Source organism: Anarhichas minor, unplaced genomic scaffold, assembly GCF_050575085.1.
Source record: "Anarhichas minor isolate MPS153535 unplaced genomic scaffold, ASM5057508v1 ptg000011l, whole genome shotgun sequence".
Lineage (NCBI taxonomy): Eukaryota > Metazoa > Chordata > Actinopteri > Perciformes > Anarhichadidae > Anarhichas > Anarhichas minor.
This window is the reverse complement of record NW_027466457.1, coordinates 12,243,595-12,271,220: the sequence shown is the minus strand read 5'-3', so window position 1 is coordinate 12,271,220 and position 27,626 is coordinate 12,243,595. Positions and strand designations below refer to the sequence as shown.

Genomic DNA, 27,626 nt, shown 5'->3' with positions numbered 1-27,626 from the left:
TCCTCATGTCCACTCCAGACACCGATGGCTCACTCAAAACAAAGGTTTTTTTTTACTTTTATTTGCAACTTTAGAGTCTTCTGTAATGTACAGGCGTCATAAACGTTTTCCTATATGTAATCTGTTACAGTATTTATGAAATGAATTAACGAAAAACAAACAAAAAGCGTGTGTTTCACTTTCGGTGGCCCTGAAAAGCAAGCGAACCAAAAGCTGAAATGACAGTCGTATAAATGTAGTCACCCTGTTTCAATAGCCAGAGAGTATTCCAGCTCGTCTTATTCAAGTATATCATGTTCATAAAAAAATAATAATGAATAAATAAAATAAACACAATACTCCAATGAGTCTCGACAGATATTGCACCATTTGATGGCACGTACCAAATGTAATATCTTGGCAAAACGATGAATGATGCAAACATCAAATACTTAGAAATTAAAATTCAGCAACACCAATATTCACAAATAAAAATCCAAACCACTGTATTGTCCTAATAAAAACAAAACTTACCGATTGAATGGAATTAGTCAGACGGAACAAATACTTTTGAGGTTCTCGCTAATTGTACCCATCAACGATGCAATATATACACATATATACATATGACTCACGCCCTTTGCTCCTGAGTGGTTAAGTGCAATGTGCATTATGTTTGCTTTCTTTCATAAAAGAAGGGAGAGTAAATACGTACAAAGTTCCATTCTTGGTGTTAAATAACTGGTGGTTTTTTTAATGGCTGAAGTATAACGATGACTTCGAGCAGCTGTGAATCGTGTTCAGATCATGTTGTTCTTCTTTAGTACCTCCAAGTACTGCTGCGTCGCCCTGCTGACGGGGTCCAGCTCCGCCCTCGAGGCAGAGCCCACGGGGGACATCCGGGCTGAAGTCACGTCCAGCTCTGCTGTGGCTGACGACCAGAGAGAGACCACAGTTACCATCAGTGAGCAGCAGCTACAAGTCAAATACTGCTCGCGTCCGATTCATCTTTAAGATATCAAGGTGTTTTTAAGACAGCTACGACGTGTGCCTTGTTCACAGCTTCAGAGCGCTCACCGTTGTTTAATTCTTTCGATATGTTTCTATCCAACTCACTCTGCATCTGGAAAAAAAGGGCAAGGATGTCGTTAGATTTCAGATCGAATGTTTTTGGTGGAAAATATCAGCCGACATAAACTGAAAGTACATGGCCTTAAAAATAAAAAGACAGAAACAATGATGTTTCACCACCAAACACGATACTATGGTGAATGGATAGTGGAGAAGCACACTGCAACGAAATCAGGACTATTATGTGAAGCAGGACATCCAAACATGCAAGCTCTGCTTTAGAGTTCTGATGTTGCCTTTAAATCTTGAGTCAATACGGTCAACCGATGACCCACAATTATGCAAATAGTTTGACCAAGGTACACTGGTACATTCATAAAGGTCCGCATGCAACATATCAAGGATAAAGGTATTTCTCTAAAAACTGTTGGTATTCCAGAATTGTATTTCTCTATGCACGCAGAATTAGATGTACCGGTACACACACCGACATTATAAACACACAGTATGCACATGGTACGTGTTTACTCCATTTAGTTTGGTATTATTTGCCTCATCAGTCCTGAAATGTTTTAATCCTGGTTCTGTGTTCGTAGAGCACTTTGTAACGTTATTTTGAAAAGTGCTGTATAACTATTATTAATATAGTATACACACAAACATTTCTTTTTTTATCAGTTCAAATGAACATGTTAAAACACATTTAATAAATTCAACGGTCCCGTTTAGCTTTAACTCTTTACTTGAGCTTAATTCATCTGTTTCAAGTCCTATTATGAATCTGTCCATTTTGTCGCTCCATTGAGCATTTTTCCAAACAACATTTCCCTTCACATTGTCTTTTTGTGGCTAACTAAATCTGCTTTAGAATAGACAAATTATCAACAGTACAAATGATCCTTAAAAAGGCCCACATCAGTCAACTTAGAGCATGGAGAAAGACAAGTCGAAGCAGAGAGACAGACAGGGTTTGAGATTTCAGCTGGTGTCAGTCATGTAACTAACCACACAATGCAAAACCCAGGCTTCTTGCACATTTCACAAGTGACATTATATTCTATTCCTTTGCCATTAAACCTTTAAGGTATGACATTTGTTATGTCACTTTAAACAAGTGTGTGGATCCTTTAAGTAGGTAATTCCTGAAACACGAAGCAGGAGAAAGCGCTGCAATTATCAGGACCACTGTAATCATTTTTTAAAAGTTTACATTCTACAACAACTGCGTTTTCAATGTGCAAACCCTGAACATCGTGGTTGGCATGTGAACAGAGCTATTAATGTCGGCCCACCAGCAGGGTGAAGGGAATAGCAGCCAATCAGACACCGAGCTAAACACGTCTACAAACCTGCTTATGGGTCTGGCTGAAGAGAGGAGAGATGAGAGACAGACTTTTGAGCTAGAAGCTATAAGAGTGAGAAATAGAAGACAGGTTAGAAGTAAAGTCCCACTACCATAAAGGCGAGAGATAGAGTGAGGAAGAAACAATGTGCAGGAGGAAGAGAAGGAGTGGGGGAAGAAATGACTCTTCTTCTTGTAAAGTGGGCGAACAGGTGTTAAGAGAGCCATTAGATCAATATTTACTTTCTTTTAACAATGTCTTCTCCACAATCTGAAATATGTGATGTGTAATGTCTTAATACTGATGATGAACATGTCTCTGCAGGTATGACAATGCAACAACACACTAACCTGTGTATAACAAGCAACATCTTTGAACAGAACGGCACCAGTTACACAATAACAACGCTGACAACCATGACGCTATGGAAAATGAAAATGGCCTCCATAAAAAATATGTAATCACCATGACTAATGGCCGTACAGACCTTGGCTAGATAATCCTCCACTCTGCTGTTCTGCCCGTCGGTTACAGGGCTGAGGAAGGAGAGACCCAGGCCTAGGCTGCTGTTGAGGGGCCCCAGTGTGGCCCCATAGTGTGCTGGTGAACTCAAAGAGCCCACGTCCAGCGAGGGCCCTCCGAGACTACCGTTTGCGATGCTGCTGGCGATCAGAGACCTGCTGCGCTCGTTGAGCAACTTGGAATTGGCATCTTCGAGCCGGCTGCTGGCCCTGTGGGGGAAACCATTGACACAATACAGGTTTGTCAGCATCAGCACCGTTTATGTCCGATTGCCCCATAGAAACCTGGTCTCACCTCTCTAGTTTGGCAACCAGAGACTTGCGATGGCGCAGCTCCTCTGTGTAGAGTTGGCGGTATCGCTCCAGCTCTGTGCGAGTGGAGTCTCTTTGGTTGAGGCTGTCATGATGGGTGGTACGGGCCCGGCCCAGTTCCCCCTCCAGCTCCCGGATCTTCTGCTCCAGCTGGGAGCGCAGGTTGGCCTCATTGGTCGCTTTGATCTGATCCAGTGCTTCTTGGGATGCTGCCTGGGACTGAGAGACAAACACAGGCAATCATATTAAATCAGGCTTAGTGACACCGAAGCAGCCATGTCCATAAATACACAACAACCCACTTATTCAGTAGATTTATTATTCTGACTTCAGTCTGTTTCATCATTTCTTTAAGTTTCTTTTATATTTCTGTTGTGTATGCTGTAGAATATTTGCTCAGGTATGGACTTCATTCACATTAATCAATAAAATACACCCGACAGAGCTTTTACCTGCAGGAAGATGTTGACCTGCTCCAGTTTCTGTTTTAACTCCAGACGGGCCCGCTCCTCTGCGTCATGGCGGTACTGCTCCATCTGGCTCTGCTCCATCTGAGAAGCCTCCATTCGGCGTCTCAGGTCCAGCACTTCCTCCTCCAGCTGCCTCTTACTCCTCTCCAGTTGGTCATTACTGCAGTTCAAGCTCTTCAGGGAGGCCAGCTGATCCTTAAGGTCGCCGTTCACCTTCTCCAGCTGGCTGCGATGGGACCCTTCCTTCTCCAGCTGCCCCCGCAGATCGTCCACCTGGTAACATAAGAAAGGTTAGCGCTAGTAGCAGTATACTATTTAGGGGATATATACCAAAATCACAATGCTTTACCACACAGACAAACCTTTTCTTTCATTCGTCCAAAGGCCCCCTCGGCCTGGCCGTGCCTGCCTTGGTCCACCTGTAGACTGCTCATAGGAGAGCCAAATTCAGCTCCACCTGTTTCCTGATCCCGCAACTTCTTCTTAGCGGTCTTCAACAAAGTACGCAACCTAAAACACATACACAAATACTAGAAGTAAACAAATACAAAGTGAATATCTAATACAAATCTTTTGCAATCGAGAATTAAGTAATGACCTAATACGCATGGCTTTCTCAGAGACTCCATATCAGCTTAACTAATGATATGCAAAGTTATTCCAAACAGTGTAATTATTCACCCAATGAACAAAGCTGCAACCAGTTTTGACTACATGTAACTCATTTATACCAACTGTTCAGATTAAAAACATCAAAACAACACACAGAAAATATTCTGAGAATACACAAACCAGTCGCAATTAAGTTGGCACACAAAAACACCAGACAGACAAACTTCAGGGACTTATTATGGATTGATAGGAGTGGAGGTAAAAAAAACTGAAACCCTTACACCAGATACACACCACAGCCACATAAGCCGGGAAAGACTGCGCACTACTGGATCTTACTCGTGTCTACATAGTAGGAAGGAGTGCTGCCGTGGGTGAGGAGGGAGCGAGGAGGAGGCTAGGAGTCACCTGTACATTTCTTTTTGAAGCTCTGTGTTTCTATTCATCTCCTGATCCAGCCGGGTGTCCACAGCCTTCTTCTGCTCCGATATTTTCTTGGCTTTCTTCTTTTCTATTTCCATCTGGAACACAGCCAATAACTCTTGAGGCCCAAACCACGGCATTATATTAATAAATCCATCATACACAACATTAGCCTGTATATGAGCACCTCACTATGATCACCTGGGTGCTCAGGTTTCCCTTTTCCTTTTCAAGCTCTGCCAGGCGCAGTCCTAACTTAGAGCGGCCCTTCAGCTCCTCCTCCCACAAGGCCTGAGAGTCCTGGGCTGTGTGAGACAGCATGCTTTGCTTCTGGACCTGAGGAAGAGAAAGACACAGGTGAGAAATGTAAGTATCACACATATACATATTATTTTAAAAACGTCCTGTCAGCTTGTTACAATGATCAAATTTTAGATAGCTGGTTAAACAGCAAACTGTACATCTCACCTGTGAGTAAAATGCCTTATTTCTCACTAGTTTAACCTGCTTTATTTATTCAATAGAATCTATCAGTTAAAGTTTAAAAAGACTTAAAACGTTCACTTGGTTCTTAATTTCCAGAAAGGGTTTGGGGTGTCTTTGGACATATGTTTGCTGATATTGCGAATTTTGCAACGATACGATTTTGATTAGATTCTATTCAGAGACCTTCGATCGTTGTAAAACGATATCATACTGTATGCCCTTATAACACAATCAGTTACATTTATATCGACCAAAAGCAACTAAAATATGATTTGACAATTTTGTTTCTGGGCCTTTTGGAAGGAGGTGCGAGTGGACAGAATTGGTGACAAAGACTTTCCAGGGGAATTTCAAAATAAAGGCATATCCTAAAGATGATACGTTATGATTTTTCACTCATTGATAATATTGGATCATTGAGTAGATTTATCAATCCACATCGATGCATCATAACACCCTCTTGAAACTTTTAGCTTCAATAGTTATATTTCGGACGACTCATTGTTTTACACTGCTCTGCTTCAACAAACAGTCACGATCAAAATAGTTCGTCCAATGCTTCCATTTTCTCAAATAGGGCTACTTTTCTGTTTTATGTGTGAACTTAAAATTGTGTGGTATTCTAATGATCTTGTTTGCACAAACGACACGCTTTAAAAAAGTCAGATTATTACCCCTTTAGTGATCATGAGAAGGGAACATCTGTAAGGAACTCTTTTGTAGGAACTCCCTGCTCAGACTGGTCATAGGTGAATTACAGACTTAATAAGATGAAAGTAAGAAATGGAATGAGGAGTGAGGAAACAAAATATGCCACCAACCTCCCGAGTGAGTTGGTCTTCCAAAGTCATCTTACTGCTTTGGAGGTTTGTGACCAAGTCCTCCAAATGACCTCTGACCTACAGAAATAAGGAACGTTTAAAACATTTAAACATAACGTAGAGAGGGTGCTTTTGTTTGTGTTTCGATTGTCTTTTGTTTATCATTTTGGAAAGTTGAGAGGACAGTTTAGACTACAGGAAGTAACATGCATCATGCAGCTTAAGACAAAAAGGAGTGAAAGACCCCAAAACCAGTCTAAAGAGAGAAAACACATGTTGATGTCACCAAGAAAAAAAAAACCAAACTGACACAAAGCTTTTACTTCCTCCACATGTTTGATTTCTGGTCTAGCAGCGCAAAAAGTCCACAAAGCCCGAGTGCATTTCATTTTGATTTCTGGTGATTTATATAGTAGAAAAAAAACTAAAAAAGTAAGAAAACAGAGGTAAACCCACACAAAGAAACTAAGCCTAAATCCACAATACCAACCCCTCCTCCAGGCGCACAGTCAGACAGCTGGAAAAAGATTGAATACCTTAAAATGACTTCACAACGTAAGTCACAAGTCAGCTATTTGATGTCACAATACTTAGATATTGTACTTTGCTTCTTTTTTTTAATCCCAAAAAATAAACATGTTGCCACAGAGAACACTCACCATGGCAGACTCCTGAGCCCCTTTCTGAAGTGCATCAATTCTGTTGGACTGTTGCTTTGCAGCAGCTTCCAGCCGGGCGTTCTCTATCTCGAGCCTAATTCAACATCACAAATACTCACACACTGTATACTGAAACACATCATCTAGACTCATGGCTGACAATACATTTAACATAATGTAGTGAATATGTGGTAGCTGATAAAATAAAATAACTGGATCAAACTTTAATCCAAAGTGTGTGTGTCCAGAATGTGTTAGTACATACTGTTGCACAGCTTGCTCCAGCTGTTTGATGGTGGTCTCAGAAGCTGCTGAGGCTGACAGCGCCCCCCGGTGTTTCTGAGCAGCAGTGGTGAGTTCCTTTTCCTTCTCGTCCAGAATGCTCTTTAGACTGTTGATACGTTTCTCAGCTTGCACATACTGGTCTTCGCTTTCCTCCAGCTACATGATAGAGACAACACATCCACCTCATCAGCATTGCTTACAAAAGGACTTAACTTAGAAAATAATGAGCCATCTCATTTCAGTACAGCTTAAAAGTGTTTGTCTCATAATCATGAACACAGCTGGAATCGTTGATGTGGTGAAAATATGCTGCCACAAGGTGTCACTGTTCGCTGCTGTTACCTTTCCTTTGACCCGGTCCAAGTCTTTAAAGAGGCGGGCCTTCTCCTCCTCCAGGTCATTGCGGTAGCGTGTGTTGACCTCCAGAGTAGCCTCGCTCATTGACAGCTTCTTGAGTGAGTCAGCTAGCTCTTGCTGCAGCTGCCTTAGACTAGTCTGTGCTCAGACATATTTCAAAGAAAGCAGGGTTTGATTAGGGGAAAAAATGGAGATCATAAACTGGCATGTGCAAGAAAGGCTAAGATTGGGTCTGGGAGAAGAGGTTAGGTAATCCTCTTACAGAGTCCTAATCTTACCTCTCTTTCGTTCTTCTCTTCCTCTAATTTGTAGATCTGATCTCGGAGATCAGCAGCCTTGCTGGCGAGCTCCTTATTTCTCTCCTCCACTAGTTGTACTCGCTCTTCGCTGTCAGAGCGCAGCTTGGACAGAATGTCACTGAAGCGCTCTTGGGCGTCTGTCACAGCACGCTCTTTTGCAACGCCTTTGTTTTGGGCCTCCTCGAGCTGTTGCCGCAGTAGCATGCCCTCACTCTGGGTTTGGGCTAGCCGCTCCTGCGCGGCCTCTTGGCGCGCTCCGACGCGGCTGATCTGCTCCCTCTCGGTCTGAAGGGACGATTCTAGCTCCTTGAGGCGTACGGCCGCTTGGTCCTTCTCCCGCTGTTGGACCTCCAGCAGTAGGCTTTTCTCTGTCAGCTGCAGCGTGGCCCGATGAACTTCATTCTCCATACTGTTTGCACGAGTCTCTGCCTTGGCCAGCTTCTGGGACAGGCTGTTGACGGCCTCGCGTTGACTGGCCGCGTCACCTGTACAAATAAAATCGTTAGGAGTTACAAACCGGCTCCCAGTTAAGCAAAAAAGATGCGCATAACAACAGCTGCTTGTACAATTAAATTAAATTGAAACTGAATTGATTAAAATCTGCTACAGTCAAGCTCTTTTCACTCCATCTCCCCTTAAACAGATATGCATAAATGAATGAATTACACATAAGGTCACAAACAGCTCTTCCAAGCTGATGTGCCTGTTTGATAAATAACTTTCACGTCTCTAAGCGTGGAATGTGTCTGAAACAAAGCACGTAGCCCGGTTGATGGTTGGAGCTGTCCATCCATTCCTTTCTCTACTGACCTGTGAGTCTGTCTTTAAGACGCTGGTGTTCCTCTTTCTCCCGGAGCAGAGCTCTCTCTGTGTCTGTGCGAGCTGCCATGCAGAGCTCGGCCTCCTTTACGGCTCCGGCCAGGCGGATACGAGTGGACTCAATTTCTGCGTCCAGTGTTTCGCGGGTCTGCCGCTCATTTTCCAGACGGGTTGTTGTCAAAGCTAACTCGGACTTCAGGGTGGTCACCTGGTTGTTGCAGTTGAAGACAGTTTGGGTCAGGGCTTCGGTGTTGAGTTTGAGATCTCGCCGAGCATCCTCCAGCTGCTCTTTGAGAGTCTCGTTCTCATCCAAAAGGTGGTCCTCTTTGAGACTGCTGTTGGCATGCGAGCGCTCGAGGTCCATTCTCAGGATGGTCAGCTGCTCCTGGAAGGTAGCGCTCTGCTGCAGCAACTCCCTCTCCCTGTCACTGGCTTCAGTGAGCTGAGACAAGGCCTGAGAACAGGAAATAAACTTAATAAGTTAAGATTGCCTCGAGTCTGCAGGTTTTCTTTACTGATTTAATTTCTAAATGTATGATTTATTATCAAAGTATTATAAATACTAATCTTCTATGAGCAGCACCAAACTATAGCACTCTTACTTCATTTTCAAAACCGAACCGGCACCAAATGTTTTCCTGTTCACTTCCAGCCACTTATAAAGTAACACAATATCAATAGATGCAAAATGATAGAATATCATCTAAACCATAAACCAAACTAAAGCACTACGTGAGGATTACCTCATTGCTTCTGCTTATGTTTCTCTTGTTGTCGTCCTCTATCTCCTGCTGCTTCCGGAGATGGCTGCTGAGCAGATTCTCCTGCAGCGTCCGAGCACTGCGCTCCTGAGCCAGCAGTCTCTGGGTCTCACTGTGGTCCTCTTCAAGCTGGGTGGTGGACATTTAAAGCACTAATCAGTCACCATCACACATACACACCAAACAACAGCTGGACAAGCTGGAGACTGATACAACTCTCTACAGCATCTCATCACCATAAATACAAAATAATGAGAATTACTTTATACAAAGTACTGTATTTGAAATTATCCAATCAGTAAAGATATGTTAACTCAATATCAAAACACAACATTAGCCGAGATCAATATAGTGAAAACACACGTTGAACGGAAAAACAAATGAAGTTTAAATAGGGTGTACCTGTTTCATGTTGTTGACCAGTGTTCTCATATCCAGCTCCAGATTCCTGAGGGAGAGCTCCACCTTCTGTCTCTCCTGTACCTCTAACTGATGCTGCTCCTCCATCCTCCTCAGCTTATCTCTGGTCGTGTTGTACATCATGGTGGCGTTTCGGCGATTTTCCTGCTCCTGTTTCAGCTGAAATCTATACCAAGTTTCAGACAGAGAAATAGGCAATCACATAAGATGCAGTATGATGCACATACACATGAGAAGAAATGGCTGGAGAGTACTCTAGCGTTCGAGAAAAGGAAGTTGTTCTCACTTGAGGTTTGTGACTTCGGTCTGCAGCTCCAGCTGGTTGCGCTCCAAGGCAGATTTAAGGTCTTTAACTTCCTCCAGAGAGCTCTTCAACTCAGCCCTCTCCATTTCCAGCTGGCTCACTTTGTCTGCCAGGTACCCATGGCGACTCCTCGCCTTCTGGATGGAGCGCTCATATTCGTGGAAAATGTTCTGCAGCTTCACCATGCTTCTCGCGTCTGTGAGGGATAATATGGCAAGTCTTACCAGTTAAGGAGCTTACACCAGATCTTGCTGAACAAACTGACTAAGTCACAAAAGTCATGAAAAAGCAGAAATAATTACTTATTATTATTAAATAAATTAGCATTTGAATCGGCTGAATCAGTACCCAAAGTGGCTGAGTCCAGCTTCTGAATGAGGAGGGCCGCATGGCGATAGCCTGAAGTGGGAGAGTCGACTTCCTCTGTTGCCGTGTCGGATGACTGAGTAAGTTCATCAAAGTCTGCTGCCAGCCCGACTTCCTCAGGGTTCTGAATATAGAACCAAAGTGGGGTGTTTATATTATTCAGTTTCTTATTCTGTACGCAAATTTCAATCCAGTTCTGAACAGATTTTGTGTTTTACCTCATTTTTCTGTTTTTCACTGGTTGGAAACCAGAGCCCATTAGAATGCAGAGAAGAAAAAAAAGGGGTTATTTGGGAAACTGATGTTCACGTTTTCAAGATAAGAGAGCTGTATTGGAGAGTTGTTGGAAGTGTAATGGTATAATGCAGTATACTATTGATTTTTTTTGAAAATCTGAGGTTAGTCATGCAACTATGTGGGTAGAAAATCATTTAAATTGAATTGCATCCTACTGATCACCCACCACCAATATTGTAACGGTTTGTTTGGACTGAATGCAAAGTTCTATCGTAAACAGAGACCTTTCTCCCTAGAACGAATCTGTGACTGTTCACGTCTACTCACTTCTTTCCGTTAGCTTTGTGAAGTCGTGCTGCCTGTCTAATTAACTTTGCGTTCAGTCTGAACACACCTTACGAGTTAGTGACAGAGAGGTGAAATTGATACAAAAGAAGCATACTGCATATATACCTTCCTTCATCGTCGGACAATTCACTTAAAGGGCTATCATCAAACACCGACAGACGATCTCCATTGACATGAGTGTTGGTCTGAGGGGCTCTGCTGCGCCGGGCCCCTCTGACCAGCTCCAGCTGTAAGGTCTCCTCTACAGCTGCTCCCTCCTGTCTGTTGCTATTGTAGGTCTGCTGGGGTGGGAGATGCAATTGCACTGGTGCCCCGTTGATGCTATGGAGAGCAATAAACCTGATCGTCAATACGTTGTGACATCTGCACTTTGGGCCCTTGGACTCAGTTCCTTTTGTTGAATATGTGAAATATAAATGTAGCAAAAGTGCATTTATCAAAAAAGAGCCTTATGAAAATGATTTAGAGAACCACACACACACACACACACACACACACACACACACACACACACACACACACACACACACACACACACACACACACACACACACACACACACACACACACACACACACACACACACACACACCTAAAAGGAAAAACTTTTCTTCTAGATTATATCTGATTTCTACACTGTGGAGGATTTTGGATGTGTTGTTCTGAAAGCAACAATTAAACTCTGTAATGATAACTGTCAGGGCCTAAAGTAAAACAATGCATACCTCTTGGTGGCCGCAGACTGCTGCTCCTGGTGAGTTGCTGCAGCTCGACTTGACAGGGATCCTAACCTGGTCTCAGGTTTCTCAGTACCCGCTTTTTCCAATGCCATTCCACCAGTATCACAGGAAGTTGTGGGTTTTTGCTCCTCCGATGCAGTCTTTGTCGCCTCCTCGCCAACCTGAAAAGACAAGGGTAAACATTTGATAACTGGACTTGAGAGATTGTTCCTCTCATGAAACAGGTTGGGGCCAGCCTTTTAAGATGTGTTTTGGAGCAGGGACTTGTGCTCTTTGTCATACATAATTTAGTGTCACCCCTCCCATCGGAGACCTAACACCTTAGTGTGGTTACTCTATTTGACATGGTAATCTCAGTTAATAATAAGGATGCACAATCCCACACATTACAATGATGCTGTGGCAAACCTGAACTGAGAAAAATCTCACCAGTTTTGACCACACTGAAATGAATAGTAAACATCCAAGAACTAGAAAGGTTCTTTGCTAATTCTACTTGAGCTCGACACTACAGTATTACTATCTCTTAAAGTACTGCCTCTAGCCGTTTATACTGTATGCTATTTACAGCGACATCTCACTGTCTATTGCAGACATTAGTTGTTCTCTCTGTGAATGCAAAAGCCAAACTGTGTAGTAACGACAAAGCACAAAAATATGTTTCCTTCTATGGTTTCTTTCAACAAAAACACTCAACAAAAGGCTGGCCCAAAAGAGTAAATCTATTCATCCCGTGTGTATAAAGACCAACTTAAGGAACACTTCACCCACAAAGTTACCATTTCTATGTCAAATGCCATATTATCACAACAGCACTTCTTTTTAGGGCAAAGAAGGCTTTTATTTGTACAATCTTCACATCACATAACCTAAAAAGAGATTTCATACAACAGAACTTATTCAACATAAAGATACATGCGAGGTCCATGCATGATGAAGGACAAGTCACTACTAAAGCACACATAAGAGTGAACGTTTAGTTTTGGGGCACACTCAAGGATGCCAAACAACCAAGGTGTTCCTAACTGCAAGTCAGTACTAAAGGTTACTTGAGCGCAGTGGAAATGACCTTCAATTAAACGATAGTTAAATTCTACATGTTAGTTAAAAAGACACAAAAATGTAAGGAGAGCATGCAAGATGAGCTCTTCTACTTGAAATAGAACCTAAAGAAAATAAATAAAGACATATAAAGACAATGAACAACACGACTGATTAAAAGAAATGAAATGAAGAGAAAGTGAGGCGATCAAGAAGGGAGTATAGGAGGGGCGGCCGTCCTCTACCTCTTTCTGGAGATGGGCCTTTTCTTTCTTCAAATCCAGGAAGACATACTTCAGGATCCCTACCTCAAGTTTAAATCTGTCCATGTCCTCTTCCAGCTCTTCATCCGAAACACCTGGGATAGAAGCTGAACATCTGCTTAGTGAGGCGGGGTGAGCCTTGGTGACTTCCTCAGGATCCTCTTCTGAACCGGCGTTGTTCCTCTCAGCCTCATCTACTTTAGCAGTGCTGTCCCTCCAGATTAGGTCCAGATGTGGCTTCTGGAATGGCCCAAGTTTAGCCTCCTCTTTTAGGGATGTGCTCTGGTCAATATCAGAGACGGGTATGCATTGATCATCAGTAAAAGCTGTGGTAACAGGATCTATGCAGCTGCCTCCCAGTGCTGTGGCGGGTTGAGGTGAAGGAGAGCTGCACTCCTCCATAACATCATCAGTGAGTAGATCTGGCTCTCGACACATGTTGCTCTCACTCGCCGGGGGCTCGTGGAGCTGCATCCTGTCCTCGCATAGGGAGTTGTCGGTTGACTCCGTCACAGAGTCTTCCAGTCCAGACTCCCTCTGCTCAGGTATGGTGAGAAGGACGGTACTCCTCGCTCTGGCCATGGGCCGCACAATGACTTCCCCTTCTTCCTCATCACTCGAGTCTTCTTCTGCGGAAGTAGATTCGTTGCCCGTGGCCCGTTCTTCTTCTGCGACGTCTTCAGCAGAGCGTCTTGATTTTAGCAGTTCTCCAAACCTCTCTTTCAATTCCCCGGCAACATTCTTGAAGGTGGATTTGACCTCCCTTTTCTCCACTTCCACCCAGAGCTTCTCGTAACGATTCTCCCATGGAACGTTATCTCCCGCTTCATTTCTTTCTTCAGGACTGCGTTGATCTCCAAAGTCTGAATCTCTTTCTCGACCGTCAGAGCTCACATGGCCGGATGGACTTGGGTTATTCAGATCTAACTCACATGTATCTATTGCATCATCTATCTCCTTTGATGGCATGGGTGGACAAGGAAAAACACAAAACAGAGAAGACAAAAATGCAAAAAAAACAAGTTTGGACTAAATACTAACATACATACATACATATATGACTGACATATAAAGTAACACAATATTAAAATAAATATGGAGGCATTTAAACATCACATTCTCAGATCCTTCTTATAATGTTAGCAAACTACATTCTAATTATAGAAAAGACTATAAGTATAAGTAACAACTTGTTTGGCACTTTCAAACAGAGCTTTTGATTTCTGGCACAGTCAACAAGTTGTCAAAGGCCAGAACAACAGATGTGGCTGTCATGCCTTAAGAATTTAAAGCTGTGTCCCACAATGGCAAATGCGTATTCAAATGTTTTACCCATTTTTTCTGCCAATATTTGGGATAATTACTTACAATTAGCCAAAACTAAAACAATTGTGAGTCTTCGATCTCGCTAAGAGGTTCCAAAATACTGCATTTTCACGTGTCTCACTTGACACGGATCAAAGGGGAAACACAGGCTTTGAGGACCCCTAAAGCCTTGACGAGCAATGTCACAAAGTAGATCATTTGATTAGATTTGGATAGGTTGCTATTAATACAACCGTACTTTTAAATATGCACATATGTACAATGAGATATGACTGGGAAAGCATGAATGGTGATGTTGTGTCTGGGACAAAAATAGAAAATTGTGGTAGGGATGGTATATTCTGAGTATTTCTCACCTTTTGTTGCTGCTTGTCCGACTCTACTCTGTTACTTTTACTGTCTTTTGCCATCGGTGAGAGCTCAGGGGAACCTAAGGAGACAGAGAGTATTTATCCAGAGCACATGTGCACACAAATATCTGACGGCACACTTAAAAAGGTCCAGTGAGACTTACCCGGTGTGACCTCTGTCTGAAGCTCAGCTATATTTTGTAACTGATTGTCAATTTTGGCTGTATTGCAAGAGGACACAACATTGTCTGGCTCCCAATCTGATTCTGAATGAAAGCAAGAATACGAAGAAAGAGAAAAATGATGTGAAGACGGAATTACTCCGATATAAATGCTGTTAAATCATTTCCTTGAGAAAAGTTGGGAAAGACAATGATTATAATTATCATCCGCTGAAAGTGACTGAATTTGACTCAGACAGTCATGATCCCGATATGCCTTACCTTCTTCACTGTCTGGTTTCTGAGGCACCATCTTCCTGACTCGAGGCTGGGGTTGGGGCCCGGGCTGAAGGGGTGTGCTGGGCATCGTCTTGTCGGAGTTGATGCTCCTCTGAGGTATCAGGGGTGCTGCTGGAGCAATGTCTTCATCCTGCTCTTTAACAGATGGATAAGAGCATTCTGGGAACTCCTCAAGTCCAGGGGAGGGCATTCTGCGGCCAGGCAGGGTTCTCCTACTGGCAGTACTGGCCGAGTCCCAGTCTGACGCATCTGTGTCATTAACACAACAAGTTATAGGTCAAAGATGTCATTGATGGCATTGATGTTGCTGAGGGAAGGAGGTCAGTCAACATTGGGATAACCGCAACACATGACAACACCACTCAATGGAACAGATCAGGGAAAGGCTGTAAAGCTATTGGACTCCATCATACTGAGGTCTCAAACGAGGATCTACAGCTACCAGAATAAACAGTTCATCTTGTCTAATCCACTAGTTCATGTTTACTGACCTGCTTTTTTAGCTTCAAAAGGTTTGATGACAGGAAAATACAAAGGGTAATTAAGCCAGTGTTGCATGCAGACAGACAATTTTATATAAAAGCTTAAAAAAGACAGTGGGTCCTAATACCTACTCTGTAGGTTTCAGGCAATTTACCAGCAGGGACAGTGGCTTTAGATGATCAACTACCAACTGTGATTATATAAACCATTTCATTTTTTAAATAAGAGAGCTCATTATTTCTTACCTTCAAGATCATCAACATCACCTAGACCAAGCTCTTCCATTAAGTCTGTCAAAGTAAAACAAAATGTTCAATACAAACAGCTCTTCTTCAAATACATTCTTACATTTGAGATCAACAGGAACCTCGGTGCTCCAGGTGACAACATGTACCTGTCTTTCGTTCGCTGTCTCCTTCGAGTTTGCTCAGAACACGGAGAGGTTCCCATTTTGTCTTCTCAGTCTGGTAAAAAGGAAGAAATGTTGCTATTTGATTCCAACAGAGTTTATTTTACCTTCTACGGCATTGAGTTGTTGAACCTACCTCTCTCTGTATAGTATCGTCTTTCTCAGCATGTTCGCCTCCATTCTCATCAGTATGGATCTCAACTGCAAGAGACAATACAAGTCTGTCATGTTAGACACAGAATGAACTTCTTCTGTGAAAAACTACAAAACATTCTAGTGAAGCGGGGTGGGTTTGGCAGAACAGTGTGCAAAGCATTCCCATGCAAATGAGCTCATGGTTGATTAGCATGAAGATACTTGGTAAGGCATCAGACGAGCATTTAAATTCCTTGTTATATTTGGACACCAATGCAGCATCAGCCAAGACTGCTGATAAGTGGTAAAATAAATGGGGTTCAAGGGGGGCAGCAAGCAGGGTGGAGTAGTGCATTCTGCATGCATTCTCTTATGGTGATCATGGGGTGATGGTCAGACTGCATGCTGTTCCTCAGACTTGTGAGTCAAGACATTCATACCCTCTCCCTGGCTGCCTCTTGGCCTGCCTACACTCCTCCGAGCTTCTAGATCTGCCATCCTATTGCCTCCTTCCCCTCTTACAAAAGAGGGAACATAAAACAAGTCTACGAAAGAAATTAACATATTGTTGGAAAGGATATTTTTTGATTGATGGAAATTATATTGCATTGCACGTTCTTCGCCATATTTAGAATGAAAAGAAGAAAGCCGGGAACCATTACCCGCAGACAAATATAGTTCATGCATACAAAAGAGCAGTTTTGTATTAAATAAGGTCATAAGGCATGAAATGGTGCCTGGAATGGTTTGATTGCTTTGAAAACAAAAAAGGAGTAAATGAAATAGACCTACTTCCTTTACTCTCTTCCTCAACAGTGGACATCTGTTCTTGATCCTGAGTGTGCAAGCTTTGTTTCTCTGCACGGGGCATATCGGGGTTATCGGAGCGGGACTGAAAGAGAAAAATTCCCCATGTGAGAATCTGTGTGGCAAACATCTGGTCCTACAAGATAGTCCAAAATGTGTCTCTACCGTACCTCAGAGTCCCAAGAATCCTGCTCCTCCTCTCCCTTCTCCAGACCCAGCTCAGACAGGAAGTCTATTTCAACAGGTGTAGATTAATCAGGTGTAGATTAATTACGACGATAGAAGTGAAAAGTGGGCGGTGGTAGTTGCAGAGCAATACAGGATGTCTGGTATAGGAGTTTACCACAATTTGATTTGAATTCCTGGTGCTACGATTCAAATCAAAACAATTCATGATGCATCCCCTGTATGATCATATTTACAATAACATTAGTTACAGAACCAGAGTGTAATATTACATTTAAATGCACTAAATGGGTTTAGTTACAATATTAGTATACAAATAGTATTAATATATACGAATTAAGCAATATAAATGTTGATTTTTCTATGAAAGGAAAGAAATGTATTGTATGACATTTGTCCTATCTTCTCTTTTGTATATTTACTATTGCTCTTTAATAAGGCAAAGGTAATCTGATTACTCAATCAATCACATAATCTGTAGAATACTTGATGACAATAATACATAGCTGCAGCCCTTGTTGTCAGTAAGATGTTCAAGGGTGCCTCAGTAACTAAGGAGAAGACGGCCTACAGACACCTTGAGATCGTATTAGTGGAAATTGAATTTTTAGTAACATGTTCAGAACAGCTGTTATAAATGCTCCTTACCTCTTTTCTTATCTTTAGAGACTTCTGTCTCAGGAACAGGTGAAATGGCCTCAAGGGAGTCTCCGCTCTCTTCAGGTTCATCATTTTCATCTGAGACGTCTTCTTCCTCTTCGTCATCTCCATCCTCCTCTTGGTCATTGTCATCCTCGTCCCCAGTGGAATCTTCTTTCTGTGTAAAGAAAAGCAATGTACTCATAACCATGTGCTTTAAAACCTACCTCTACGAGTGTGTGCGTCCATAAGAGGCATCTCTAATGAACGGGGAAGCAAACTGGGAACAAGCAGATGAAAACAAATGCGTGTGAGGTGTTGTCAGAGGGCTCGAAGAGCCCAAACTACATTTCACAAACTGCTACACTACACCTAAAAACTACCTGTTTTACCTGAAGGACAGGCTCTTCGATGTTTCTGAGCTCTTGACTTCTCATGCCTATGTTCTCTGCCTCATCAGGTGAGTCTACGTCAACATCATCGATGTCGGTCTGAGGCAACACTTCATCAGAGGATGTGCTCCCGTCCGAATCGTGGAGTTGACCAGCAGTGACACTGTCTTTGGTGGCAGGGCTCGATGACATTTTTGCCCTTTTTGGTTCTTCATCGAGGTCCTCTGATAACACTCTTGGCTGGGGAACGACGGCACCTCTGTTTTCTAGAGGAACATAAGCAGTTAATCTAGCTTTGTGTTCATCGTCTTCGTCAGACACCTTGACTGTGGCGCTGGCAAAATCGTACTGCAGCTTTTGGTCCAGGCTGTCAGAGTCCTCACTTATCTCTCCGTCTATGCTGGGATTGTCTTCCTGAACACCCGCCAGCAGTTCCTCCTCCGACCTGTTACCCTCTGGATACTCATCCTCTCCATCAATTATGGTTTGAGGAGCCTTTTCATTGTCTTCATCTCCCTCTGACTTCCTGTCTATTGCACTTGTGGGCCTCGACTTAGCTGGGGTAGAAAGACATGTTTTCAAGTCGTTACCGCAGGCTGAGACTTCATCTTCTTTTCTCACCGTTGTCTTCTGCTTCTCCGACTCATCACTTTCATCTTTGTCATCCCAGCTACTATCATCGCCTTTCTCATTCTCAGAGTATAATTTTCCATCCGTTTGTCCAACTGATTCAACGTCATCATTATCTAGTGTTTGGCCTCTGGTTGTTTTTTCATCCTCAGCTACTGGTGACACTGCAGGGGAGGGGTCATTTGACTCTTTCTCAGCACTTTCTTTATCTTCTTCTTCTTCCCAAGAGCCATCACAACGCTGCTGCTCTCCAGTCTGGTTTGCGGTTCCAATATTAGTTTTAGAAACTGGTGACTGCACATCACCTTTAGTAAAGGAGCCTTTATCGTTCTGGTCATTATTTTCAGAAGAGGAATCCCACTCTGATTCATCTACTGCTGCTTTTTCTGCTCTGTTTTTGGACTGAGGAGTGCTTGTTGAACATAATCCCAACGTGGGCAACGGTTCATCTTTCACTGGCTGAGGTGAGACACATTTTGGAGATGTTCCCACCGCGGATGAAGAATCCCACGAGGTATCCAGGTGGTCTTTGTTTGGTTGAGGTACTGAGCATTTCGAATGCAGTGTTGCTGCTTTTGGTTTTAAATGAGATGATCGAACGTCACTTTTCTGATCAAGCGTCTCCCTGTTTACCTCTTCTTCTTTGGGTAGTTCTGTGTCGCTGTCCTCTAATGAGGAGCCCCATGAGGATCTGCGTCTGTCCCCTTTGAAAGCTTCTGTGTTTGATCCAGCATCAGAGGAGCCTTCTGTATTTTGAACTCCATCCTCAGGCACAACATTTCTCCGATTAGCTAGTACTGTACTGCGACCGAGTCCCCCCGTTTGATTCTCCTCTTCATCAGCACTGTCCTTGCTCACTGTATCACCGCTGTTTTGTTCATTGCTCCAGAAGTCGTCAGCACCAATTTCCATCTCGGTTTCAAACTCTTCCTCCTTAACCGCAGTAGGGGAACAAGTTTGCGTGTGATGTCTGGATGTTGTGTGGATGTTTCCTGCTGAAGCCAGTTCTGATGACCACACGCATTCCTTCCCATGGCTGTCGTCTTCATCAGAAAATTTAGATTCGACCCTAATGGCTGACACGACACAATCCTCCTCTACATCTAATGTTGCCGGCATTGCGTAACTTGCTGTTCCAGCTGGGCAGACCGTGTCGTGTTTTTGAGTCTCTGTTTTGGCCTCTACATTCTCCCCCACTGTACCAGGACCAGTTTCGCTGCTGTAAGAGACGTCAGTTCCAGGAGTGTTTTGAGCGTCAGCACCGTCAATAATGTTAAGGGCACTGGTAACTGAAGCTTTTTGTATATCTTTAAATTCACTAGTGTTGGCCTCGACAGATGCAACACATTTGTCATCGTCTTCCTCATCACATTCATTTTCTTCTTTATCCTCTTCACTTTCCTCATCCTCTTCATCATCTTCATCCTCCTCCTCTTCGTCATCCTCCTCATCTTCATCATCATCTTCTTCTTCATCATCATCTTCCTCTTCTTCTTCCTCCTCCTCCTCTTCTTCTTCTTCTTCCTCCTCCTCCTCCTCCTCCTCCTCCTCCTCCGCTTCTGGGCTTCCCTCTTGAGAGTCGGACCTCGCTTTACTACTTGAAGGCTGCTCCATGTGTTTGCCTTTCTCTTGCTCCTCTGCTTGTTATAGGCATTTTGGGGGGGGGGGGGGGGGAATAGAAGGAGAGAAAGGTGTCATAGAAATGCAAGTCCAACACAAGTATTTTACCTTTATGTAGCTGGGATGAGGGGTAGAGGTCATCTGGGGTGATCTGGAAAGGAAGGAAGTGGGAGCGGGATCTACTGGGTGCTGCAGAGCTTTGGATGGTAAAGCCTTCGGGAGGGATGGGATTCTCTGGACTCTATTCTCACTCTCTGGCTCAGATTCTGTACCGCTCAAGGATCTGTCAGGCAGTGCCGAAGCTACAGGGCAGGCAGGGATAAAAGATCACTTCTAAAAAGCACAAACTTGTGAGGGACACTAACAAGTGAATAAGGTTAAACATGTCTCAGTACCTTCTCCTCTTTTAGATGCAATCATTTTCCTTAGGTTTACCCTCTGTGGTTTCTGAAAGACAGCATATCAGATGAAGGCCAGAGCAATATTTAGGAAAAACACAGTTGCAAAAAAAAGTAGCACCAACCTTTTCGATTAAAACCAATTCATCATCATCTTCTGATGAAGCCCATTCATCTGCAGCACTTTTTGAAACCCTGAGGAGGAAGGAAGAACGGTTTGAGCCGGGCAGCCAATTGTAATTGTGAGTTACTCACCACAAGAAGATTATGCTCACCGACTTAGTGACTCCGACTGAGAATTGTCTTCAAAATCTGCAACAAAGCGGCGAAGCATATTTTCAGCCTCACTTCAATCAATTTAAAAAAAGGTACAAGTCATATTTTAATATCAAATCTTTAAAAATAGTGAGATCCTGAGAGCATCTAAATCTTAAGAAGCAGAAAAAGTACAATGCACAAAGCGCTAGAATCTAAGCAGCATAAAGAAGTGCATTTCCTGAAGAGAGGAGTAGTTTAAGTATCCATTCTTAGTAAATATGAATGATCTTTAGTGGCACAAAACTGACAGCTTTTGACTGATTTTGCTAAGCAAAGTAATACCTCCCCCTGCTTCATTTGTTCCATGCTCTAGATCCAGTCAAGAGGTAATGCATGAGGAATAAATAAAATAATCACAGTCAATAATTTACAGACATAATAACATCCTCCCACCACTTTCATCCAGTAGTATGTGATGAAAACGTATCTCCCTACCATCTTTGTCAGTGGCTGGTCCTCCCAAAGAGAAGCCTGCTTCTACGTCTTGGGAAGGACTGCCCAACAGCGCTTTTTTCTTCTTTTTGATCGGACCTTGATTGGAGAGGGAAGGCCCATCATTCCTCTGGGTGCTGTGCTCGATGATCAGGAGGGAACAACTACATGAGAGACAAGACAGTGACAATGCCATAAGCCTTAACAAGAACAAGAGGAAGAATTCAACTGTGAAAAACACCATAGATGCATAAATTACAGAAGACATACAACTGTAGGGACATATGTACAAAGAAAAGAAGCACAGCTTACGGATGATGCCCATTCATCACTGCGTAGTCATCAGCTGACCATCCTTTGGTATCCTTTAGCGCGATATCTGCATCAAACCGCAAGAGCAGCCGCAACATACCAATCTGTCCATTACCAGCAGCGATCATTAACGGGGACCTGCAGGTAAAATCAATGACGTCAGCAACATTTCAATGATTGGAGATGTATCGCAAATGTGTCCTTGTTTCGTACTGACCTTTGGGCTTGGTCCATAACATTGACACCAGCACCCTCCTTGAGGAGAAACTCAGCCATCTCGATGTGGTCCTCACGCACTGACACAGTCAAGGGTGTGAACCCCTCCTGAAAATGAAAATCACAGTCAACAACCTCATTCATTGGACCGGTGTCTTCAGAACAGCAATACCTCATCGTACGCCGAGTATCAAATATCATAGGTGGCATTTTTGATTTAATATTTTTACTGAAGCCTAGAGACACGCGTCACTGAACGCATAAGCTGCATCCAGACAACTCATAAGCACAACACATCTTTCTCACAGCAAACATGTTGACTTGGAAACAAAACACACACTAAGAGGTCCACCCCTATTGGCCATATTTGGTTATTGCAATAAAGACTGTTATTAGGAGCTTTGATGGCATGATATGCGTTACTACCTTCTTTTAAAATATGACAGAATCACCTTATTTTGTGCATTGATGTCAGCCTCGTGCTCCAGCAGCAGGACAGTAGTGGAAATGGACGGGATGTTCGCTGCCAAATGCAGGGCCGTATTGCCATTGACGTCCACTAGGTTCGGCTCGGCGTGGTTCTCCAGCAGTACGCTCACGGAGCGCTCATGTTGACCCTGCACTGCCTGATGTAGAGGAGAATGACGTGATTGCAGAGGCCTGAACGAGGCTTGAAACAAATACATGAGGAACGTAGCCAACTATGATCACGACAATTATATTTGAAATGAAATGAAGAATCACTCTGTGGTGGAGTCTCATCATCCAGGATTACCTTCATTAAGGCAGATCTATTTTGATTGTCGCATAAGTTAAGCTTAGCTTTGCTCGCGATGAGGAATTGCACCACCTCGACATGTCCACTGGCGCAGGCAATGTGAAGTGCAGTTCTGTAACAGTAGAGGAGAGAGATTTTGATATGCAAGCATTCCTATTCTTAATAAAAACACTACCATTGATCCTTAGAAGTACTTCTATTCTAGGCCTTACTTTGCTTGTATTTGTAACCAATCAACCTATTGCTTCCATTCTGTAAATTGCCTCAAGTACTATACACTCAGTTACTTCTGACACACACTAATTGTGAATGGTAATTAGATCCTACTTTGAAACATAAGTAGAAAAGAAACAGTGGGGTGTCAAGTACATTTGCTGTTAACACTGCATGGCTGCAGTCAAGGGTTGATTGTGGAAGGTGAACATATGATGAAACAGTGGGGAAAAGGCTCCAAAATAATGTGTTAAAGAAGATATAGACGGATCAGATACTGTTAAGGATGTGACAACAAGTGCTTTAATCCCACTTACCTGTTCTCCTTGTCAAGTTGATTGATATCATTCTTTTTAGCCAGCTGCTTCAGCTTTGCCAAATCACCCACCGAGGCAGCCTTGTGAACCTTCCCGAGGTCCTTTTCTTTAAGTTCATAGCCAGCAGAAAGCACACTCCAACTGTCAGGAGTACCGGACGGGTGTTTCTTTCTCTTGGTGAAGCTGAATATCTTCTTCATTTTTGCACCGTCACTACCTGCCACTCATCAGGTGCTGGAGGATCAACACAGGCGCCTCTCCCATCCCTAGAATTAAGACGCGCAAAGCGGATTAGAAGCCTATAAAACACTGCGGTGTTTCTTCATATAAGATATAGCGTTAACGAAGTACTGTTAGCACAAATACTGTTCCTCACACAGCAACATTAGGTGGCATAACCTAGTTTAGGCGCATAGAGATCGACTGCACATCTAGTGAGATAATAAGCATAACGTTTAGTATCTCATTACTTCAGGTGACGGTAAAAACACAGCTGTCATGCTAACGGCACCGATACATCCTCGTAAGAAGGCTATAACGTTAACTAAGCTAACATTAGCCTCAATTTCTTGACCAAACCTTTACGCAAAGGACGTTGTCTGCGTTATCTTAAGCCTTCTCATTTTAGCACGATTTTGATGCGATAACGATGCATGTACAGAGCAAGCTAACGTTGTTTTACATGAACGTTAGTTAGCCGTATATATCTTGTGGCTTGTTACCATGGTAACTGATTGTAACGTACTGGTTATCCAATCCGTTTATGTTGGAGAATACTGTTTTGTTATATTAACGTACGCAATGCCACACTACCTTCATTTTCTTTCATCATATATATATATTTTTTAAAAAGCTTAAGTTTTAACCCCGCTAACTCAATGCTAATTAGCAAACTCTTAAAAAATCAGAACCGAGTGTTTGATAACTTGAAGACGAAGGAAGTACGTGAGGCTTTAATTATGTACGCAAGCTTGTGTGTGTAATTAATGCAAATTGCCTTACAGTATATTAACTTAAACACCAACCTGTTGATTGTCCGAGTCAGACTTTTATCATAGAGCTAGCGATGGCTAAAGCTAATGGAGAACGTGCTGGCCGTTGGGTTTCAAGGATCCAATCAGAAATGAGCTCGAGGTGACGAGGGGTTTTACTGACCAATAGGCGGCTTCGTTGTATGCAGAGGGTTGGTTTACAAGTTATGGAGGGTGAAACGAAAGAAGGCTTGTTGGTGTAATGGCAAAAGTGCACCACTTGGCGGCGACATTTGTCTTGAAATTAAAATGTTATTGGACCCTGCGGTTTCAAAAGACCCTATTTTCACACAGTTATCTTGGTCAACCCAATAGAGTAATTTAGAATATGAATCAAAAATAGAAACTCAAAAAATAACAAAAGTAGTAGATAATTAGATTTTTTTATTTAGTAGATTATTTTTCATGTTAAAAATAGGAATCCATGTGCTCATTCAAACAGACAGACAGACAAATACTTTTTTCTCTAAATACGCAGAGAAAGTCATGATTTTGGTTGGAATAAGGATCCAACAGTAAAATATAGAAATCAAATGCAATATTCCAGCAATAATAATTATCTTTCCAAGGCTCACAATGTTTAATTGCTGTCAGGTCTGCCGTCCTATTGTGAAGTCTTTCTGGTGACAGATGAACAGAAATACCTTTATAATGCAATCCAACACAACATCAGTCTATGTCCTAAAACTTGCTATTAAACCAAATTAAAACCACTTTGACACAGAAGGTATGTATTATTGCTCACAAAATGTGGCCTCACTCATTCTTAATATCTGCTTCTATTTAATCCCCATGTGGAAGCACGGAGGCATCTAACATTTTTCTAGTTCCATGAAATTTAGGCTTTACCGCCAATAACAAATGTTGCATACTTTCAGTATCCTTCCATAGCGAAAACAAAAAACAACAAAATGATTGCAGAAACATTAAAATGACAGTGGTTTATTTTGTTTGTTATTTATTTAATGCAAAAAGCACATAAGCTTCAAGGTAAAGGTTATAGCAGAGACGTGTTTAGTTTGCTTGATGAAAATAAAATGCTCCCTTCCGTTTAAAGTGTTGTGCAACAGAGGTCAATTTAAGCCAGGTGAATTGCCTTATTGCTTTTAACAACTGTTCAAAGCTTCATCATAGATGTGTATAGTGTTCATATTTGAGATCCAGGACAGGGATTCACAGTCTCATGTCTCTGCCAGTTAATGTTCTGCTTTCTAAACTGTGATTTGATTGGTTTTCTCAAAACATGAGGCCACAGGGGTATCGCTTTTTCCAGAAAAGCAAATCATTCATTTGAATCTCACCTGTTTATGGGCTACCATCTTGCCAAATATGATAAATCAAAAACAATCCTCTAAGACCTGTTTTTATTTCCAAGTGAATAGAAGAATATTTTTGGATCTTCATTACATATTTGCTGTCATGATATTTATATTATATAATAATTCTGATTTGAGTATGCAAGCATTTTGGATACCAAATTATGCGAGAATCATGCCACTGCACTGTACATATTAAGCAAGATAGCAATGTAATATGTACAGGTTGAGGATTTCAAATAGGAAAAAAAAAAATCGTTTGTAGATTTAAGTTTTCTCAAATGACCCAAATAGATTTGCTGCACATAATTTAGCCCCATACTTTAGAGTCCTCAGTTCTGTTGAACTTCAAATGTCATGACAAGTTATTTGTGACGTCAAAAGACATAGATGCTATCGTAAATCCCCAGAAATGCTATGATTTGTAAATCATAGTGGTTTTGTTGGAGAGTACGTATTTAAAGCCAATTACTTTTTTATTATTATATATTTTTAAAGGGTTATGTTGCAGGAGGTACTGAAGGACATTTTCAAGCGGCAAAGCCATGTTCTCTAATCTCTGCTGTTTGTATTTTGATTAACAAGAGTTGATACTTGAGAAATTTCGTTCATGTCTTTGCAGGTCTTTTGCAGATCATGGATGATGAGCAATTACCCTGGTTTGACCCCCACCATGCTTCTGCAAATATAAGGTTTGGATGCAATACTGAGCTGGACTTTCTAAAACCCCACGATTCGTTGCTAAGATAGGGGACAGAGTCCAGAGAGTAGGCTTTGTTATTGTCACACTCTTGCTCAGTTTGTCCCTTGCTCTGCTCGGACCAATTACATGCCTCTCATCATGGCAGGTGGAGTTGTGACGAGAACGAAGACCATACTTATTCTCCTGTGGTGTTGTGCTCTGTGTCATCATTGTTGATGGGACACACACTCACACATACACAGATGCACATCATTCTCACATCTCTGGGTCTCTTGCCTGCCCTCCTCAAACTGAATCGTTCACTGCAGAGGCATTAACCACTTTCACTCTTCCAGCTCCTCGGCCTCAATCTCTAACTGTGCTCTCAAATCGAAGAGGACTTGTTTCAAAGCCATCCATCCTCCTCAGAAGTCCTTCTGTGTCTGGTTTACCTTCGCTGAAGGTGTGTGACTTGAAGGTACAAATCTAAAATCCAATCTGTCTGATCCTTAAAGATTTGCTTCAAGTTTAAGGGCTGATTAAATTCAAGCTTAAAAACTATTAAAAAGACAAGTATCACACATGAATTATGAAAAACACAAAAAAAAAACACTTCACACCCTCCATACAAACGTCTTGTAATACTTTCTAATACCCAGAGGGATAACGGAGATGAGGGATATAGTGAGTGTGAAGATATGGCCCTCATTAGTCTCCATTAGCCCGAGGAATATCTCGTCTATCTTCCTTGCATGTCTCTCGACTCTTCAGGATGCTTTAGTTTAATTAACATTCTCATCCTGTACTTAACAAACATAAAACAGCTTAATTAGTGCACTCATATTAGGTTATTGAACATTCTCTGTGTACTGTAGCATAACCATGGTTCCAGTTTATCTGTAATATGTTTTATGTGGTCATCTTATCATCATCATCATTCTATAACGGCACATGTTCGCAGCTATGTTTACCTTGTACGGCACCTTAATTTAGCTAACATTTGAGCACAAAACCAAAAAAGTACAGATAAAATATATATGGGAATATTTACAGGTATTTGTTCGTAAACTAAAGTATTGGACAAAAGGGAATTTTGAACGGATGATGGTGCTCGATAAAAAGTGAGGGATCAACATTCATATATGAATTCAGCATCAGCAACCTTTTCAGAAAGATTCACAGTGAACGGTGAGGCAATACAGGAAATGGAGGCTTGGAGATTGTTTTGGCCTGCCTGC

General features: G+C 42.3%; 1 protein-coding gene across 7 annotated transcripts; it reads right to left on the bottom strand.

Annotated features, from left to right (window-relative positions):
- Nucleotides 1-41: 41 nt before the first annotated feature.
- On the bottom strand, nucleotides 42-24,501 carry ankrd26 (ankyrin repeat domain containing 26). 7 transcript variants are annotated; one of them, XM_076089455.1, is made up of 43 exons: nucleotides 24,385-24,501; nucleotides 23,360-23,625; nucleotides 22,827-22,941; nucleotides 22,504-22,677; nucleotides 22,053-22,159; nucleotides 21,836-21,973; nucleotides 21,527-21,687; nucleotides 21,374-21,400; nucleotides 21,049-21,085; nucleotides 20,899-20,968; nucleotides 20,771-20,822; nucleotides 20,484-20,677; nucleotides 17,743-17,911; nucleotides 17,079-17,140; nucleotides 16,894-16,993; nucleotides 16,103-16,167; nucleotides 15,952-16,021; nucleotides 15,803-15,847; nucleotides 15,057-15,323; nucleotides 14,778-14,879; nucleotides 14,620-14,693; nucleotides 12,920-13,894; nucleotides 11,619-11,794; nucleotides 10,999-11,214; nucleotides 10,527-10,545; nucleotides 10,291-10,432; nucleotides 9,925-10,138; nucleotides 9,621-9,804; nucleotides 9,201-9,347; nucleotides 8,449-8,911; nucleotides 7,618-8,123; nucleotides 7,325-7,477; nucleotides 6,963-7,138; nucleotides 6,698-6,791; nucleotides 6,039-6,116; nucleotides 4,933-5,067; nucleotides 4,717-4,829; nucleotides 4,059-4,206; nucleotides 3,679-3,969; nucleotides 3,210-3,445; nucleotides 2,881-3,124; nucleotides 1,057-1,102; nucleotides 42-910 (listed from the first exon to the last, which is right to left on the bottom strand). In XM_076089455.1, the coding sequence occupies exons 2-43, from the start codon at nucleotides 23,557-23,559 to the stop codon at nucleotides 780-782; spliced, it is 7,116 nt and encodes a 2,371-aa protein (XP_075945570.1). In that variant the 5' UTR covers nucleotides 23,560-23,625; nucleotides 24,385-24,501; the 3' UTR covers nucleotides 42-779. The 7 variants fall into 7 exon arrangements, 6 of the variants coding, with proteins under 6 accessions (XP_075945570.1, XP_075945572.1, XP_075945573.1 ...); XM_076089457.1 differs by lacking the exon at nucleotides 21,374-21,400; XM_076089458.1 differs by lacking the exon at nucleotides 21,374-21,400 and having other exon boundaries at nucleotides 12,983-13,894.
- Between the last annotated feature and the right edge of the window lie 3,125 nt (nucleotides 24,502-27,626).